At 35.5% G+C, this 18,889-nt stretch overlaps 2 protein-coding genes across 6 annotated transcripts in view; both read left to right on the top strand.

The window, feature by feature from the left end:
* The first annotated feature begins 16 nt into the window (after positions 1 to 16).
* On the top strand, positions 17 to 17,492 carry LOC125667829 (histone-lysine N-methyltransferase SETD1B-like). Of its 3 annotated transcripts, none has more exons than XM_048901494.2 (16): positions 17 to 277; positions 385 to 509; positions 1,759 to 1,854; positions 4,770 to 4,940; positions 5,561 to 5,660; positions 7,199 to 9,225; positions 9,759 to 9,980; positions 10,102 to 10,177; positions 10,806 to 10,880; positions 11,119 to 11,293; positions 11,698 to 11,775; positions 12,037 to 12,950; positions 13,136 to 13,239; positions 13,792 to 13,899; positions 14,363 to 14,620; positions 14,890 to 17,492. In XM_048901494.2, exons 2-16 carry the CDS (start codon positions 408 to 410, stop codon positions 15,061 to 15,063), a joined length of 4,680 nt encoding a protein of 1,559 aa, XP_048757451.2. In that variant the 5' UTR covers positions 17 to 277; positions 385 to 407; the 3' UTR covers positions 15,064 to 17,492. The 3 variants fall into 3 exon arrangements, with proteins under 3 accessions (XP_048757451.2, XP_048757457.2, XP_056009153.1); XM_048901500.2 differs by having other exon boundaries at positions 64 to 277; positions 12,040 to 12,950; XM_056153178.1 differs by having other exon boundaries at positions 65 to 277; positions 375 to 509.
* Positions 17,493 to 18,401: 909 nt separating this feature from the next.
* LOC125667845 (ubiquitin carboxyl-terminal hydrolase 32-like) overlaps positions 18,402 to 18,889 on the top strand; it is a 54,689-nt gene continuing 54,201 nt past the window's right edge. For 2 of the 3 annotated variants that reach the window (XM_048901526.2, XM_048901517.2), the window contains exon 1: positions 18,460 to 18,789. In XM_048901526.2, the coding sequence (XP_048757483.1) occupies positions 18,732 to 18,789 (58 nt within the window). In that variant the 5' untranslated portion in view covers positions 18,460 to 18,731. Of the gene's footprint in view, positions 18,790 to 18,889 lie in introns of all 3 variants that reach the window. The other variant, XM_048901509.2, reaches the window with a different exon arrangement.

Raw genomic sequence — 18,889 nt, 5'->3', positions numbered from 1 at the left:
GTTTAGTTAAAAATAGTTTCTTCGAAACTATGCACGCTACCGCAAAACTAGCTTAGCTGTACATTAGTGAAGCATTCTGGGATAGCAAAGATTTCAGAAAAGATGTGATTAAAACATCTACACTAAATTGTCTTTATAGGCGTAAGAAAGATTTGATAAGGCGCGATTTCAAGTTTGAATAACTTAGCTATGTTTTATTTACTTAAAACAATTGTTAAGTTATCGCAAACTTATACAGCACAACAGAAAACCGGACTAAAATTTTACCTTTTATATTGTGAGCTATTTTTCATTTTCGTGCACTGTTTACATTTTCGTTGGTTGTATTGTTTATGGATCTGGATTTTAGATACTGTTATTTTCATCATACTTAGTATTTTTCAGGCTTGTAACTTATCAAGTGGATCATGGAAGCTGACAAAAAGAGGCGGAATTACAAGCTGTTGGTTGATCCTATGTTGAGAGGTGGATCAACAAAGATCTACAGATTTGAGGGCATTGATCCAACGGTGAGATTGGCGTGGAAGTTCCTCTAGCTGGGAGGGGGGCGGGGAACTGTTCAAAAAATGTAATCCAAGTTTCGTCTTGGTGATGGCTGCCTACCCTTTAACAATCTGAAAGTGCATGATTTGCATGCTCAAAGTAGATGGTGAGAAAGTTTTGAAGGAATAAGTGAGGAAATCTCAATTTCTATGGGGGCATTTAGACAAAAATATTTGAGAAATGTTAAAGGTCATCCTTTAAAAGGTGTGTCATTGTGGGGGGAGGGGGGTGTTATCATAAATACATCTGTGGGGATTTGATACAAGATGGAATCTAGGTCGTTTCAGAGATCAGATGTAGCTGTAACCTACATAAATATTTGTCATTAGTCCGTGACACTTGAACACTATGTTGGGGTTAAAGACTAGCTCAAGAAACCTGCAGGAAACTTGCATCACCAAAGAAAAGCTAGATTTGGTATAAAGGATTTGTCTTTTCCAAGTTTTTGACTGAAGAGTAAACTTGTTGGGTTCTCAAACTGGTGAGTTTAGAAAGGAACACTTACTATTTTTCCATCGATATAATTTGATGGGCTGGGCAATGTAAGCATATTATTCAAAAATGAAAGTGGTATGTTTAATACCAATTTCATGTAGGATGTGTGTTTTAATCATGATGATGGTTGCATGTTATTTATATTAAAACCTGGTAAATGTAGCTGAAATAATTACGTGGGACAAATTTTATTTCAATTATCGCTAATAAACTTTTAGAAAAATAAAAACTTAGAAACATGATAGTTCAAGAAGTGATGGAGATTTATAGACTCCCACTTTTAATAAACTTTTCATGATATAAATTTATTTCTATTGAGTTTACAGATTACAACAGTTGCATATTAGAAAGGAAAGGATGTAGAAAACCTAAAAATTAGAAATTTAAGTGCCTGTTCACATTTAAGAATACAGATGAAAATTTGGTTACTGAGCAAGACTACTGTGCAAAGACTTAATGTTTTAATGGTGACAGGACAATGAAATAAGAAATTTATCTGTTTACCTTTTCTGATTTCAGTAATTGATTATGATTTTCAGTAATCAAAAGTTGCTTTCAAATCTGCATTTTTATGTGTTATCCATTCAAAATGACTACATGGCAGTATTGAGGCAAAATTACAAATGAGTATATTGATTTAATGAAGATTAAACTTTACAGGTTTTACAAAATATTTCACAAAGGCAAAACTTGTTTATTTGTATGTCTTGTGTTTTATAGGATAATAGGCTCGTACATGTTCGAGACCCAAGGTCTAGATTACAGAGGTTATGGACTCAACGAATGCCAGCAGATTTGCCTGTTCCAAGGTTCAAGGTATGTACAGTATCTTCATATAGTACTGTATACATAGATGTTGTTATTCTCAACACATTGAAATATGACCATGCTCAGGTTTGAATTCATTAAGTTGTTTCTTGCTACTTAATTGTAATGAATGAATTTTGTTCACTTAATGTTAAATTCTTCCAATAGAATAAGATTAAATTGGGAGAAAATGAATTGAAGGCAAAAATCTTGCTGTATGCAGTATATTTTTAAGTACTTATAAAGCCCTCAGGCTGGTACACCAGCTCGGACATACCATGTCGTAAACCTTTTTTATATGTCTGTCATATTATGGTACCTTGTGGGGCAGATAAAAACAATGGTAACGAGGTTAGGATCAGTAAAGTTTGTAGGCATGTTTAAATTGATTAGATGAAAACTAATGTTTTTCAAGATCAAACTTGCATGGGTATATCACAGGCATGATGTGAGATAGAAACAACAGTAAAGGAAAATCAAACTTGATACACATATTCAGCTATTGTAGATGGGTTGTATTGGGGTATGGTGTGGTGTTTCTGTCTTGATACACATATTCAGCTATTGTAGATGGGTTGTATTGGGGTATGGTGTGGTGTTTCTGTCTTGATACACATATTCAGCTATTGTAGATGGGTTGTATTGGGGTATGGTGTGGTGTTTCTGTCTTGATACACATATTCAGCTATTGTAGATGGGTTGTATTGGGGTATGGTGTGGTGTTTCTGTCTTGATACACATATTCAGCGATTGTAGATGGGTTGTATTGGGGTATGGTGTGGTGTTTCTGTCTGTTGTCTGTTTATTCCTTCATCAGCATCTTGTGAGAAGGATGAAAGGAGTACAAATATGGCTAGGCCATGGTAGTCTAGTGCTTAGGTTGCTTGCTTTGCAACTGAGAAACCCTGGTTTGATTCTTGATCCTGGAACTACATCAAACCTGAGACGTTCAACATTGGTGTGTATGTTCCTTTGCAAAGTGTCCAACATTGAAAGTGAAAGTCATGAGCCTTTTATATATGACCTCTAAAACAGAAGTCCTGTGTCAAGGTAGGCATTGGAACGATAAAGAACCTTTACTGCTTTGGCCACAAATGCCATGCATGTGTCAAAATTTGAGGCACTTCATCTAAAGCTTGTGGTGTCTCAAGAAGGCAAGGATAATATGACCTTAGTGCTGGTACACATGTTCCATGTAGTGAGAGAAAGATGAAAGTTATTTCTCAAGGTCAAAGGTTTAAATATTCTCCATGTTGTTGGTGCCAAGCGTATTTTGAAAAATAATGATTTTGCTTCCTCACAAGTTGTACTTTATTGAGTAAAATCTTCAGTTTGATGTTTAATAAACCATCTTAGAACCAACAGTTTATTGATACTCCAATTCGAGAGAAAATGTTGAAAGGACACTGTCAGAACCTTCGCTTTAGACAAAGAATGTTAAGCCTTTCTCTATTACTACTGCATTTCTGATCATATTGGACGAGTGAATTTTGAAGCGTGAGCATTGTTTTTATTAGAGCCCCATCATATGCTTTAAAGGAGTCAGTCAGGCCGTCGTCTGTCTGTCTGTCTTTGTTTATTTATAGCACTTTCTATGGTGCATGATAACTTAAGTTTCCTTTGGAAGGTTTTCATTTTATATATGATACCAAAGATTTTTTTAGGGTCTGTAGGGGGCCAAAATAAGGCCCCATTCTCCATGCTAAAATTTAAGCAGGTATTTTCCCAAATTTTACTTTGAAATTCCCAAACAAGAATGAAGTAAGCTTTGACCAAATTGTAAGTCAGATGGAGTCTAATTATACCTTAATGCACTCTAGATTGGTTTTCTCCTTACTTCTTTTATGAAACATTTTCCCCAATTTCAAGCAAATGTCGCTATTTTTCCCAATTGGAAAGGCCCAGGCTCTTGAAATCAAGACCATAGAAAAACCCTGAATACTTCGATTTATAGGAAGAGTAATTTTCAGATTTATTGGTTTTGTTATAACTGGGTTATAGGACTTAGACGATTTTGATAATAACACTTTCTATGACACTCAAGAACTTGAGATTTTCATAGAATTTAAAGGTGATGTATTGAATAGGAGGAGGAATTTTAAATTTATTGGATTTATTATGGGGGGGGGGGGGGGGGGGGGGGGTATACTGGAATCGGGTTGTCTGTCTGTCCGTCCGTCTGTAGACACAATGGTTTCCGGGCTCTAAAGCATTATCCTTTCCACCTACCGTCACCATATCATATATATGGACTACCCATGGATGAAGATGTTCCCTATCGATTTTGGGGTCAAAAGGTCAAAGGTCACGCGCACTGGACATCGAAGTAGCAATATGGTTTCCTTTTAAATTTTTTAACGGCTTTTTTCATCGCATGGAACACCCTTTGGGAGATTGGGGTAAGCGGGGGGTATTCTTAGTGAGCATTGCTCACAGTACCTCTTGTTGTTCCAGAGTTATGGCACTTAGAATTTTTTATATTGAAATATATTCATTGTTGGTGCCTTTCTGACTTGTCTGGTTGTTTTTTTTTTTTTTTTTTTTTTTTTTTTTTTTTTAAGAATTTTCTTCATCTGCTTGTATCACTGTTCACTTTAAATACTGCCTTTTGTATGAATAGGAAATGTTAATTTATGATTAATAAAGTTGACAAGTAGTCATCAATAAGAGAAAATCATCAATCTCAGTCCTGATGTTTATTGCATGTCAGAAAAATTATATTAATGGTAACTAAGCTATAGCTATCATTTAAAACTGATATACTTTCTCAATCTGTTTGATGAGTAGAAGTGTATTTTTTTTTAATTGATGAAACACTCCATATGAATGAAATGTTCTTGAGAGGGATGATGTTTTACTAACTTAAAGAAAGGAAAACTTTGAGTTTCATAATTGATTTTTATGGATTTTCTATGTCTTTTCAGTATGACAACTTTTATGTTGGTGAACCCCCACCAAATGAGGTCACATTCACAAATTTAAATGACAACATCAGCAAAGACTTCTTAGAAAACATGGTGAAACAGTTTGGGCAGCTTGAAGAGGTCAAAATTTACTATAATCCAAAGAACAAGAAACACATGGGTATAGGAAAGGTATAGTGATTTATTATTGATTTTGTATTGAATTCTACAATCTCTTCATCGTTTACGTATTTCCATGCACGAGATGTTGGTGTGTCATTTTGATTATGAATATAAATGTTATGCTCACTAGTAAGGAGTCTGTAAGTTGTCAGTGTAACTCTGCCCAGTAATTTATTATCCACCTGTAATTTAGTGTGTGTGTGTAACACTGAGCTTGTAGACACTATACAGGCAACATTTTTTGCATATTTCAAATGTAGCTTATCAAGAGAGGTAAATCCATATTGATTTTGGAATCAAAAGGTCAAAGTTCAAGTTCACTACAAACTTCATAAAAGAGGCTTGTAGAAACTCTACAGGCCATGCTTTTTTGCTGGATTGATTTAATACTTCACATGTAGGTTTGTTAACAAGAGAGGAAAAACCCTATTGATTTGGGATCCAAAGGTCAAGGTCACTATGGGACTTCATAGAAAAAGCTTGTAGACACTTATTGCAAGGGGAAATGTCCATCTTGCGGAGGTCTTTATGATTAGCATTTTGCAGCTTCACATATAATAGTTCTCTTGATTTGTTGAATTGTCAGTACACTTCAACACCTACTGTATCACATTTATGTTGTGTTGTAGGCTATATTCATGTCATCCAAGGCAGCAAAGATGTGTGCAGACAAACTAAACCAGACCTCGAAAATGGGGAACATAATGAGTGTTTATGTTGACTCTGGAGGTATGTAACATAGAGTATTGTTGTAGCTGCTGATCTGTGGCTCTCGGGGGAACTTTTTATTACACTACAGAAAGCTGTTTTCCTGTATCTACATAGAGTTAATAAAGCAGTTTAATCAGCATGAAAATGATTGAATATCACAAATACATTTATATGTACACAAATACCTATTATTGATTAATAATTATATAGTAAGAAATGAACTGATACATTTTACAAACAATAAATGCATTTTGTAGTTGTTTTTTTTTAGTTTCACTTTTATTTAGGTGTTTTTTAATTTATTTTTATTTTTGTAAATTTTGAACAAATCGCATTAAAAATAAGCTACAATTTATGTCACAAGAAAATGATGAAATTCAGGGAATCTATCTGCTTTATTACATCTTCTATTATTAAGGCAAGTTCAGGTAAACTTTACCCATGTTTCCTCACAGGACAGAATTGCATAATTATACCCCCCGAATGAAGTTCTGGGGGGTATATAGGAATCACTCTGTCTGTCCGTCCGTCTGTCTGTCTGCAGATTCGTGTCTGGGCCATAACTTCTTTGTTCTTTGACATAGGCATACCATATTTGACACATGAGTGTATCACCATGAGACAATGTGTCATGTACCTTCATGACCTCCATATGACCTTGACCTCAAGGTCAAAATTAAAGGTTTTTACAATGGATTCGTGTCAGGGCCATGACTTCTTTGTTCTTTGACACAGACATATCATATTTGACACATGAGTGTATCACCATGAGACGATGTGTCAAGTACCTTCATGACCTCTATATGACCTTGAACTTTGACCTCAAGGTCAAAATTGATTATAGGGTTTTGACCTAGTCATACCATAAGACATGGGTGTATCACCATGAGACTATGTGTCATGTACATTCATGACCTCTTTATGACCTTGACCTTTGATCTCAAGGTCAAAATTATAGGTTTATGCCATGGATTTGTGTTCGGACTATATCTTCCATTTTCTTCTAGAAAGGCATACCATATTTTTACACTCAGGAGAGAGGTAATTTATACCTATTAACAGCACCCTTTGGGAGATTGGGGTAAGGGGGGGGGGGGTTCGGTTCTTAGTGAGCATTGCTCACAGTACATCTTGTTAGATGTTGTTTTGATGAGTAGCAGTAGAACTTGAGCAGTTTCGATTTATCAAAGCTTGACTGTCAACTTCTTGATTTCTGTGAAGGCAATTATCAGAACCACAATGATGACTATTATGATTTTTTAAAATTCTTATCCAGGAGGCAGATTTTTGTATCATAAAGAACCTTAAGAATACTTTAAACTTGCCTTATAATATATTTGGTGTCAAATTCTCAGTTTTAAAAAACAGTAGCATGAATTTGGGGTCTTGATTTATGGTGGTTCTTTTTCTTTAGCTTTTTTGTATTACTGTAACAGCCACCATAACTGAACTAGTTATTTACAGTAAATAGTTGGGTTTTCATTTCACTAGATACATGTTACAAGGAATATGCGGATAACTAATATGGATCTAATTCTTTATTTTACTTTGTATAGGGAAAGAAAGACAAAAACTCATTGAAGATATCCTCTGTGATCAGCCGAAGCCTTCTGTGCCTGTTCCTGTGGCTCTGAACACAGATCCTAGGAGTAGGCGTTTGTCATCATCGTTGTCTGGAAATGCTAGCTTCTCTGACACAAGCTTTGAACAGGAGGCCTATGACCCAGAGTTGGAATTCCAGAGCCAGCGAAAACCTGAAAATTTAAACTTCCATGGAGAGAATATGGGCCCCCACAGTGCAGACACTGGGTATTCATCAGGAACCCCCATTTCAGCATTTTCTCAGGGCAGCTTTTCACACAAACAGGAAACAAGCAAAGGTTCATTTGATATAACAAATACAGGATTGACCCCTGGTTTGACCCCAGCTATGACCCCAAATATGACTGGCGGTAATTTTCAATTTCCCCCTCCATCAAATCAGTTTAATCAAGGAAACAACAGATTCAACAATCAGCCGAATGACAGTGGAGGAGGATTTGGAAACCAAGGAAGTGACAGTTATGGAAATCACAGCAGTAGAGGATTTCGTGGACAGGATAATTTCTCTCATCAGAAAGGAAATGTGTTTAATGATCCAAACAAAATCGACTTTTCTATACCTCCCCCTAATTTTAATTCAAACAACATGCCTCCACATGTACAACAGAATGATAGGAATTTCCACAGGCAGGATTCAGGACGATATCATGATCGACACAACTACAGAAATCGTGAAAGAAGAGATAGTCGTGATGGGTATGATAGAATGGACAGAGGTGGTCGTGGGGGTCGTGATTGGAGGAAAGATAGAAATGACCGTGGACATGATCATCGAAATCGAGATTTCAGAGATAACCGGTATGAGGGACGAAATCGTGATTATGACAATTCATACAACCGACGAGATCGTCATGGAAACAGGAGAGATGACAGGGACAGAGATTTTAACCATGATAAAATGGATCGGAATTTTGATAATCGTAACAACAGATTACATGAAAATAGAATGTATGATAATAGAAACAGTTCTGATTATGATAACAGGGATCCAAGAAGTTTTGATAGGGATGGTAATAAGCCAAGGAGCTTCAGAAGAGACAGTCTTGAGAAGGAGCAGCCCCCACCACCCAGGCCCCAGACTCCACCAATGCCTCCTGAGCCAGCAACTACAGAGGAGGAACCAAGATCCCAAAGTCTGGAATCCCGTATTCAGAGCTTGCTGCAAAATGTAGGAGGGATTTCTGATGGATTTGGAAGCCCATCAGATGAATCTACCAGTGATTCAAGGAAGAAGGAACAGACTCCACCTTCAGGGAGGTACAATAATAAACATGGAGATGTGTCAGATAGATTACCCAAAACACCACAGGAAAATTGTGTAGAAGCTCAAAAACCTAGGACCCCTTTTGATTATGGGCAGGACTATACACCTGTCTCTCACGAAGGGGAAAGAATAGATAGAAAATTAACTCATAATTTAGATTTTCGGGAAAGCAATGCCCAGCTTAATGGTACTGCTTTAACAAACTTGACTCCCGATAACATTCCAGTTGTTCCTCCGGGGACAAGTGAAGATGTAACCCAGGACGACGATGAAATGAGTATATCTTCAGGAAACAGTGATGACCAAAATATAGAAGTCAATCCCATAATTCCCGATGGATCAGTCCCTGATGTGGCCAACAGTGCTAACTTTGTAACTAATCAGACAATGAATCCGTGGCAAATACAGAACATGGGTATGGACTATGCGCAAAATTTTCCAAATTATAACTTTATGGGTGCCAACAATATGCAGGTTTACAACCAGAATTTTTACAATCAGTATAACAATGACATGATGAACCAGTCTCCAATGATAGGGCAGACAAAAGCGGAGAGTGAAGCAATGGAGAAAAAGTTCATAAATGTGTTGGAAGGTTTCGTGAAGGAACTCAAGTCAGTCATGCAGAAAGACATGTGTAAGAAAATGGTGGAAAACTCTGCATTCAAGTCTTTTGATGGCTGGTGGTCAGATGAATCGGAAAAATTTAAACAAGTGGTATGTTTCTTGCAATCTATTGTTACGTAAAAGTACAGTTTTCCATTATACTCCTGCGAAGGAATTTTGAGGGGTATTTTGGGATCTCTTTGTTCATAGTTTGAAGAACGGAATGTCTGCAGCTAGTACAGTGTATATTAGAATTATCTGTTGAATGAGTGTAAAATACAAGTTGGTTTTTTTTTTCCTGAAATAAACATTGGAATGCAGTAATTGCAGAAGCACAAGCTTAAAAGAAACACTGCTGATAACCAGGAGAGTTCTTTCAAATAGAAAAAAAAATTGAGATCATATGGACTGGCAGTACAATGTTTTTGTCTATATTAATTCAGGGATTGTAAAACGTCGAGAAAAAAGAGAAGAAGAAAATAAATAAGGAGAAAAATAGAATGAATAAAAAAATGTGAAAATGGAAGCAACACCTCAATTCTATCATAATAATGATATTTGAAATTATTTAGAGATCTGTGAATGTTACAAATTTCTTGGGTTTTAAAAAGATCACAAAATGCATTCATTTCTTCATCTTGCAGCAATCAGCTCGTCTCATTCCTGAAAAGACACCTGAAAAATCCACATCTTCATCCAAACCGTCCACAATAACTGTTGGCAAGAGTGAGGTCACATCCACACTGGCCTCGCTTTTTGAACCTCAACATCCATGGTCCAGGGAAGGGGAGATCAACATGGGAGGATTCATGGGGGGTGGATTTCTTGGTATTAGGGGTGGAATGCCCAGACTACCATCATTTAAGGTTGGTTTGCTTGCTTTTAATGATTAGAAAGCAATCAAGAGAAACTAAATGAAAGTCAAAAAACTTTGCATTATGTGTGAATATTTATAGGTTGTTTATTTTTTGTATAAATCTTTTGCAGAAAAAATATAAACCACCTTCACCACCTCCAGAGGATGAAAGCAAACAATCTAACAGAAAAATGGGAGAGTCCTCAGGTAGCATTTTAAAAAAAAAAAAATTTAAATATTGCATTTACTTCATAAAGTAAATGTAAGATTATTTTCAGTAGTTCTTTTAGCTCACCTGAGCTGAAAGCTCAAGGAAGCTTTTCTGATTGCCTGTTGTCTGTCTGAGTGTCCATTTGTAAACTTTTTACACTTGGATTTCTTCTCCAGAACAAATAGGCCAATTTCAACCAAATTTGGCAAAAAAAAACATCCTTAGGTGAAGTGCATTGGTTGTTCAAATGAAGGATCATGCCTCCCTCAAAGGGGAGATAATCATAAAAATGGGGTTATTCAAAGATCTTCTCAAGAACCGCTGGGCCAGAAGAACTCAAATTTACGCGAAAGCTTCCTGATATAGTGCAGATTCAAGTTTGTTTAAATCATGACCCTTGGGGGTAGGATAGGGCCACAATAGGAGGTCAAAGTTTTACATACTAATATATAGGGAAAATCTTTAAAAATCTTCTTCTCAAGAACCATTGGTCCAAAGAAGTTAACATTTACATGAAAGCATCCTGACATAGTGCAGATTCAAAGGTGAGCGATGTGGCCCATGGGCCTCTTGTTTTGTTTTTGATGTGTAAGATAGATTACATGTACATCTTTTTTTGAGCAGAAAAGAAAGATAACAAGTCATCGAGAATATGCAAGCCTATATACAGTTCCAGTGAGGATGAGGAAGAGTCTGAGGGTATAAAACAATATTATTTGAATTTCTTTCAGATACACATGTACATGTATTTCTTAACAGAATTTTAAAATTTCTTCAATTACCTGTATGAGTGAATGGAATTTGGGATAAACATGCAAAAGCCATGTGACAGGGAAATTTGAGGATTGTACCTGTATGTGATGAGCTTTTGCTGTATCCTAATTTGTGGTATCCTAATTTGTATTAATGTTAGTACATGTAATGGCTTGCATTACAGATGAAGAAGAGGACAACGAAGACAAGGACATTGTAGACAGCAGTGAGGAAGAGAAGGAAAATGTTGACAGCAGTGAGGAGGAGGATTCAGAGGAGGAAGAGGAGTCAGAAGAAGAGGAGTCAAGTGAGGAAGAGGAGGAGGAAGAGGAGAAAGAGGAGGTTACTGTAAAGAAAAAGTAAGACCATTTATGTAAACTGTAAAAAAAAATTTATACATCATGATATTTTTGCGTAAATTACTGAGGCCATTTTATCAACAAAAGTTTTTTTACATACATGTATATGCATACATTTATGAACAGATTGCACATTTGGGAAAATTACGTTTCACTGATGATTTGCACAAGGAAAACTTGCAGAAATAAAGTCTCACAAAATTAACAGAAGTTTAATCTGACTTGTTTTCTTCAACTGAATATCAATTTGAATTGTTGTTCATGAGTTTGCCATTATGATTTAGAAGAGGTAGTAGCACCAAAAATGGAGTGCACTAGAATTCGAGAGAATTTAAAGAGAATATATGCAATACACAACATATTGTCCTTTGTACTTCTAAAACAATTCTTATTTAAAATTTTAGGAAAGAACTGGAGGAAAAGAGTAGAGAAACAGAGGAGAAAGAAGAACTGAAGAACATATCAGTTGATGATGAGGACAGGTATATGTATATTTCTTGTTGCTATTTAATAATTCATTCAATATTGGATTTTACTTCTACTTTCACAGGACCATAATAAGTACTCATTGTCAATAGAAGATTATGCAATTGTTCCCTTATTTGTGAGTCAGAAGTAGTTGGAACAATTTTAACATTAACATTGAAAGATAAGTTAGTCCTGCAGGGTTGTATTCGTTACTGGATATCACAATGTGTGTTTAAAAAAATGGGAAAGACAATTTTAAGTGCATTTTGTTTTAGCAGTGATGAAAGAGTAGATGTTGAGGAAGAGAGTGAGGAGGAAAGAGAAGAAATTAAAGACTCACCCCAAAAACAGATCTCAAAAGAAGAAAAACCAGTGAAGGAAGAAGAGGAAGTGATGCCTGTTATTCCAGAGGAGGCTGAGGCTTCAGGGTTTGAGACACTGCTGAAAGCTTCAGAGATCCTCAGTCAGCGTGAACAGGATAAAAAACTTGCACCTTCTATTCCGCCCTCTGTTGCTGAAGCTAAGGAAGAGGACATGGATCAGGAGAAAGAGAAACCAAGTTTCTTGGTAGAACATGATTATGTGTTGCCACCTCCTACTGCAGAGGGCAATGACAGTGATGGTACGATGTCAGCAGATGAGGATGAAAATACCACACCATATGAAGTATTCATGGACCACAATTACTGTCTTCCACCCCAGCCTCATATTAAAGACCTGGTGGAACAACAGAAACCTCAGGTGACAGACCTGGTACATGAGCTTGCAAAACCAACTCCAGCAGCAGAAAAGAAAAAGAAGGAGCCTGCTGTAAAGAAAGAGAGGAAGAGGAAGCAGCCATTGAAAGAATCTACCTCCTTCAATGTGAATGACTTCTTGAATAGGTCAAAAGGCAGCAGAGAGCTTATCAATCTTCTGCCTTCCCCTAAACCAATCAAAAAATTCCCTCCTAGGAAGATGGAAGAAGAGCGACTTGTATTCTTTGATATGTATAGCAAAGGAATTGATGATGAAGACATCAAATACATGAAAATGACTTATGAACATCTACTTGAGTCGGATGATCCCATGGGATATTGGGTGAATGATATTTTGTGGGTGGATCATCCATGTACCAATATTCCAGATCCGGTACCATCCAAAAAGAGGAAAAAGAATGAAATGGAGTTTCCTAAACCCCATAAAACAGGTATTTTACACTTCAGTTTGTATTAGATATACATAGATCTCATATTTCATGGTGAGCACTTCTTCATCAGGTGTGTTTCATCAAGGTTATCAAAATCTGGCTGTTAAGCAATAATTGCAAAAATTGTTTGCTACTTAATTACATGTATTTGTAAAAATCTACCATTCCTGTGTGATATATTCTAGGATGTGCAAGAACAGAAGGGTATTATAAGTTGACATCCAAAGACAAGACCTGGCTCAGTAATCCACAGGACACCGAAAAAACAGAACCACCAGAAACTGTCAGGGTACGTAATGTGGGAAGTTGTGGTACGAGTTCATATGGTTCAGTGTAGGTATAGAAAGAATTGTCAGCACAAATGTGGGAACATTGTCAGAGTATATGTAGATATAAAAAGAATTGTCAGCACAAATGTGGGAATATTGTCAGAGTATATGTAGATATAGAAAGAATTGTCAGCACAAATGTGGGAACATTGTCAGAGTATATGTAGATATAAAAAGAATTGTCAGCACAAATGTGGGAATATTGTCAGAGTATATGTAGATATAGAAAGAATTGTCAGCACAAATGTGGGAACATTGTCAGAGTATATGTAAGTGTAGGATGTAATGTCTGAATAAAAGTGGAAAGTATTCTCAGGGAAAGTATGGGCAGTATTGTCAGATTAAACATGTATTGTCAGAGCAAGTGTGGGAAATAAGTGTCTTGAAAAAGTTTAGGAAGTACTGTCTGAGAAAGTTTGGGAAGTATTGTCTGAGAAAGTTTGGGAAGTATTATCTGAGAAAGTATGGGAAGTATTTCGGTTTCTGTGTACGTGTATGTGTCTTTTCTGTAGGAAAAGAAGACTCAGAAGTCGAGAGAGGCTCGTCATGAAAACAGAAGACTCCAGGTTACCATTGCTGACTCGCAGTATTTAGATCTCTTCAAGTTTAACCAATTTAGGGTAAGTGTTGACAGTGATATCACCACAGAGAAAACTATTTTTGGGGTGTTTAATCATAACCATATCACATGGGAAAGAATATCTTGCTTACAGGTAGTTGCTTCTAATATGAAGGTAATTTGAATATGATTAAAGATTTTTGTTTTTGTCCCTCACATTTAAATTGTACTTTTATGATGCTTCTGAATGCTATGATTGTATTTTATGCCTAGTTAATTTTCCATAGATTCTAAATGCTCAGAAATTTTTATTGAAAGTGAAATGAGTCAGTTTTCGTAGACTTCCTTTCTTTCCTGCCTCCCATTATTATTAAAAAAAATAAATTTGAATTTTCTCTTTTATTTTAGATTATGTTATTTTCATCTACCTCACCTGCTTTTATCAATAAAAACCACTGTCATTAAGCATAATAGTGTTTTTAAATATCCATGTGCACCTACTGTATTCTTTAATTTGTTTGCAGCTGAGAAAGAAACAGTTGAAGTTTGCTCGCAGTGGCATTCATGACTGGGGCCTATTTGCATTAGAACCTATCGCAGCTGATGAAATGGTGATTGAATACGTAGGAGAAAGTCTTCGGCAGTCCCTTGCAGACTTGAGGGAGAAGAAATATGAATCAGAAGGTTGTGGCAGCAGTTATCTCTTCAGAGTGGACACGGAGACCATCATAGATGCCACAAAATGTGGCAACTTGGCCAGGTTCATCAACCATTGTTGTAATGTAAGTGAATCATCACATTAATATAATGTTGATGTAATGCACTGTGGGCAACCACACTACAACTTATTTTTAAGTAGTAAAGGGAAAAGTTGAGAGGTTTGATTTTAATCCACATCATGTCAATTACCTGTTGTTTAGTATAAAAATGTTTGCCTTTTTTATGTATGTGAAATTTATATTGTAAGGATACAAATTACTGTAAATAGAGATTTAATTTGCAAGTTATAATGTTGTTTTTTTTTTGGAAAATATGTATTTTATTCTTGCAGCCAAATTGTTATGCAAAAATCATCACTGTGGAATCACAGAAGAAAATTGTGATATACTCAAAGAGAGACATTGATGTTAATGAAGAAATTACATACGATTACAAGTTCCCAATAGAGGATGAAAAGATTCCGTGTCTGTGTGGGGCTCCTAATTGTCGAGGCACTCTTAACTAGTACTAGCTGGTAGATACCATCAATTAGCCCTTTCTTGGTGATGGACTAGCTGCATCCAGAAATGTTCTCTGTCAGCTGAACAGAGAGCAGAGGGACTTACCCAGACTGTGGCTGATAATGGAAACTACACCTTACCTGTCTCATTTTATTAAGATAATGGAAGTGTATATTCCCCCAATAGAATGTTTCAAAAATATACATCCAAGGAAAACTACATGATTTTTTTTGAAGAAATTTGTTTGCAGTAATCGCTGTAACTGTTCAAACGTATAGATAGCAAGTTCTTTTGGCATTTTATACATACACACTTTCGTATTCTCTCATTTTATGGCATGTTGGTAGCTTATCTGATATTCAAACATGATTTTGTTGGGAAAATGTACTTAATCAATCTGTTCAGTTGAAAGATAAAAGTGAGGTTCATGGGATTAGCCATTGAAGAATGCTTGATCTGTGAGAAATTAAATTAAGGGAGTTTGATGTGGTACATGTAAGTAAATGTTGAGATTGACTTGATATAATATGAAATTCTAGAAATCCTCATCGAAAGTGTATTGAGTTACTTAGCGTAACTTTATTCCAAACATATAAAAGAATTAGTGAAACACAATTACGTAAAATCAAAGTGATTTTACTGTACATAGAGTGCTAGTGCATGTTGTTAGTGTATTTGATTTAGTCTTAAAGACAGATTGGAATGATGTCATTTTATATTTGTGTGTTTAATGCAAGGTGTGTGATTGTGATGAGTTATTATGGAGGGAGTGAGAGTATGAATAGTGCTGATGACATGTACTCATCTAAAGTGTGCACTTGACCTGGGCAGCTATTGAATTTTTCTTTCATGCCATGTGTAGTATTTTTATTGAGATATTTACTGAGTGTAGAATTGTTTAACTTCACTGCCAAATTAAACCATCTGTTAAAGAATTCTATAAATTTTTAGTATCCAAGCAAAATTTAGAGAGACAAAAATCATACATGTACATCGGAGAAGTTTACATGTATTGCATTAATTTTTTTTTTTTTTTTTTTGCTGTTTTGTTTCATGTTATAAGTTGTTGCAGTTTCGAAAATTTATTTTTGAACATATTTATTGGTTTTAATGGAGAATTGGTATTTTTAGATATTAAAGGCAAAAAAACCTTTATGAATATTTAAATATAGTAACAATTGCTTGTTAGCTCTCCTGAACCTAAGGTTCGAGTTAGCTTTTCTGATCAAAGTTGGTCTGTTATTCTCTTTTCATGTATTCTGCAGAACCATTAGGCCACACAACAAATCATCCATGTGGCTTAGGGATTCAGATTTGCTCTACTAGGGGGGCACTTTCCCTTCCAATTATTAAATATTATTGAAAGACTCCGTACCCATTTTGATGCTCTAGAACCCAAAAGTTTTCCTGTTGGGATAAATTAATTACAATTGTCAAAGTATGTGTTGAGTGGAAACATGCTGAAGCAGTTAGTATACACTTGTCTCCTTAAGATGGGGCAGTTGGATGCTAAAGCTAATGATTCATATCTTTAAAAGAACAGTGCTACTCAGGTGAGCAACTTTTACCATAGACCTCTTGTTTATGAATTTGCTTTAAATAGTTGACTAATTTTGTTTCGGTCATCTGGGTCACTCAGGTGACCTATTGCTATTGGTCTTTGTGTGTCATCCGTCATGTGTTAACTTTTTGTTTAACTTCTTCAATTCTTTCCAAATTTGGTATGAAGCAGACACTGTTATTTTCAGGACTCCTGCACCCCCGGAACCTTAACGGAGGGGCAAAAACTGTCAAAATCGACCAATTTTAAAAAATCTCTTAAGGAAAACTAAATGCATACCATAGTCATGTAGAGCAGGAAGGCCTCTACCAAAATTATAAATTTCATGTTCCCGTAGTTGATAATTGAAGGAAGACTTTAATAGATTTTTTGGTGTCTGAAGATCCAGCAGTTAAACATGGAATTGCAAAATTGGGGAAATAGCATAACCACTCTTCTCTCTCCTTACAACCTAGTACATCTAGGAATTCATTTCTCTTCAGGGCCCTTACTGACTGTCTTTTTTTCTCTTCCAATTCACATAATTGAATTCGTGAATTAACTTTCACAAAGTGTATCCAAGAATTGGATATGCTCTGAAAATTTCAGCATAAAATGGTTATCGGTGTAGACAGTTAGAAACCAGTATTTTTTTATGACTGTATTGTGATGCATGTGCAAATTCATGATTATTGAGACAAGATCACCATCTGTTAAAATTTTCATCTGTAAATATTGTTTACTTGTGTAAGAGAGTATCCCTAGTTGCATAGTGCTTTTATACTTGTACAGTTGGTTGAAGATTGTTATTCTTTGAAACAATGTTCTGTACAGTTTTCTATGTCATCCTTGTACACATTGAATTGAATACTATTTTAATAAATGTTAAACTAATCTCATTTTATTATTGCTTAACCACATTTTAAAGGGAAAGGAAATGAATAACCTGCTACGTATTGAAAAAAAAAGGATCTCAATTAAATGAAATGGAATGAAAAGCTGAATGGTTAGAAGAGAAAGTCGCAGTATCATTGGAATCGATGGTCTGTGTAGACCCATAGTGGTTTCTGTACATTGAAATATATTATTTGTAATAATTGTATGTAGTCGAGGTTTTAATTTTGTGAAACAAGGATACCATGAAAATTAGTGGAAAAGTCCCCTATAGTCATTTTGTGGTTATTTTCAGGTGTTGAATTAAGTTTAATTGATGCCTTGATCACGCTTGTGAATAAGAGCTTGTGGTCTTCAACACTGGAACCGATAAACAACATTGTATATATATTTTACTTCACATTCACACAGTACTATGAATTCCAATACACATTGGGCATGTGTATATACTAAATAATGATAGTGTTACCAAAGTCAGACATGCATGAAATTAATATATTGTGTACTACATTATGTGGTGTTGGTTTGGTACTCATTGGAAGTATTTCATGAAATGTCACCAACTTTTTCCAATGCTAATTTGAATTTCATCAATTATTGTGTTTAACATGATACAAGGGCGAATATGTATTTTTGAAAAAAAAAATGTGAATGAAGAGATAATTCTAATGCACATTAAAAGATTCCAATGCAATTTGGTTGCATTTCATATTGACATAAGGTCAAAGGCTCTTTTAAAATTGTTCGAATGGAGAATATTTATCATTGGCAGCACTGTATAATTCAAACTCGGACATTTCAGCGAGTTTAGATAATATGTAATGGAAATCAGTCGCATACGATTAAGTTTTTCAATGTCATTGGATCAATCGTATGATCTGGCCAAAATATATTCCATGACAATTTAAGGCTTCCATACAATTTGGTAAATGTAGGTCAAGAAGTGTTGATGTTTATATTACACCTGCAAGAACAATCCATCTCCATGTGCACCTCTTTCCCTATATGAATACACGAAGAAGATTATTTTACGCCCGTACAATGAAAGACATGTATTATATGAATTACTAGTCAGGGATAGGACTATGTTTTCATTCTGACTTGCATAAATCTCGCGAGATGTCATTATCGTCGCGTGATGTAAGATGGACGACAGAATCAGGAACTTCGCAAAAATTTATAAATAATGATGTATAGTTGTGATAGGAATCGTGTATAGAATTAATTTTTGAAATCGAAATGGGAGGCAAAGAATCCAAGCTTCAGTACTTTCCGTTTGAAGAGGCATGCAAGAGGAGTAAGTAAATTGAGACATTTATATGTTATTCTTGTAAATATTCCGTCGCATAACATTTGCTCCATGGACCTATACATTTCGAAATCCTTGACTACTCTTT

This window comes from Ostrea edulis, chromosome 1, assembly GCF_947568905.1.
Source record: "Ostrea edulis chromosome 1, xbOstEdul1.1, whole genome shotgun sequence".
In the NCBI taxonomy this organism is placed as follows: Eukaryota; Metazoa; Mollusca; class Bivalvia; order Ostreida; family Ostreidae; genus Ostrea; species Ostrea edulis.
Note: the sequence above shows the minus strand (reverse complement) of the source record. Positions and strands in the feature narration are given on the sequence as shown.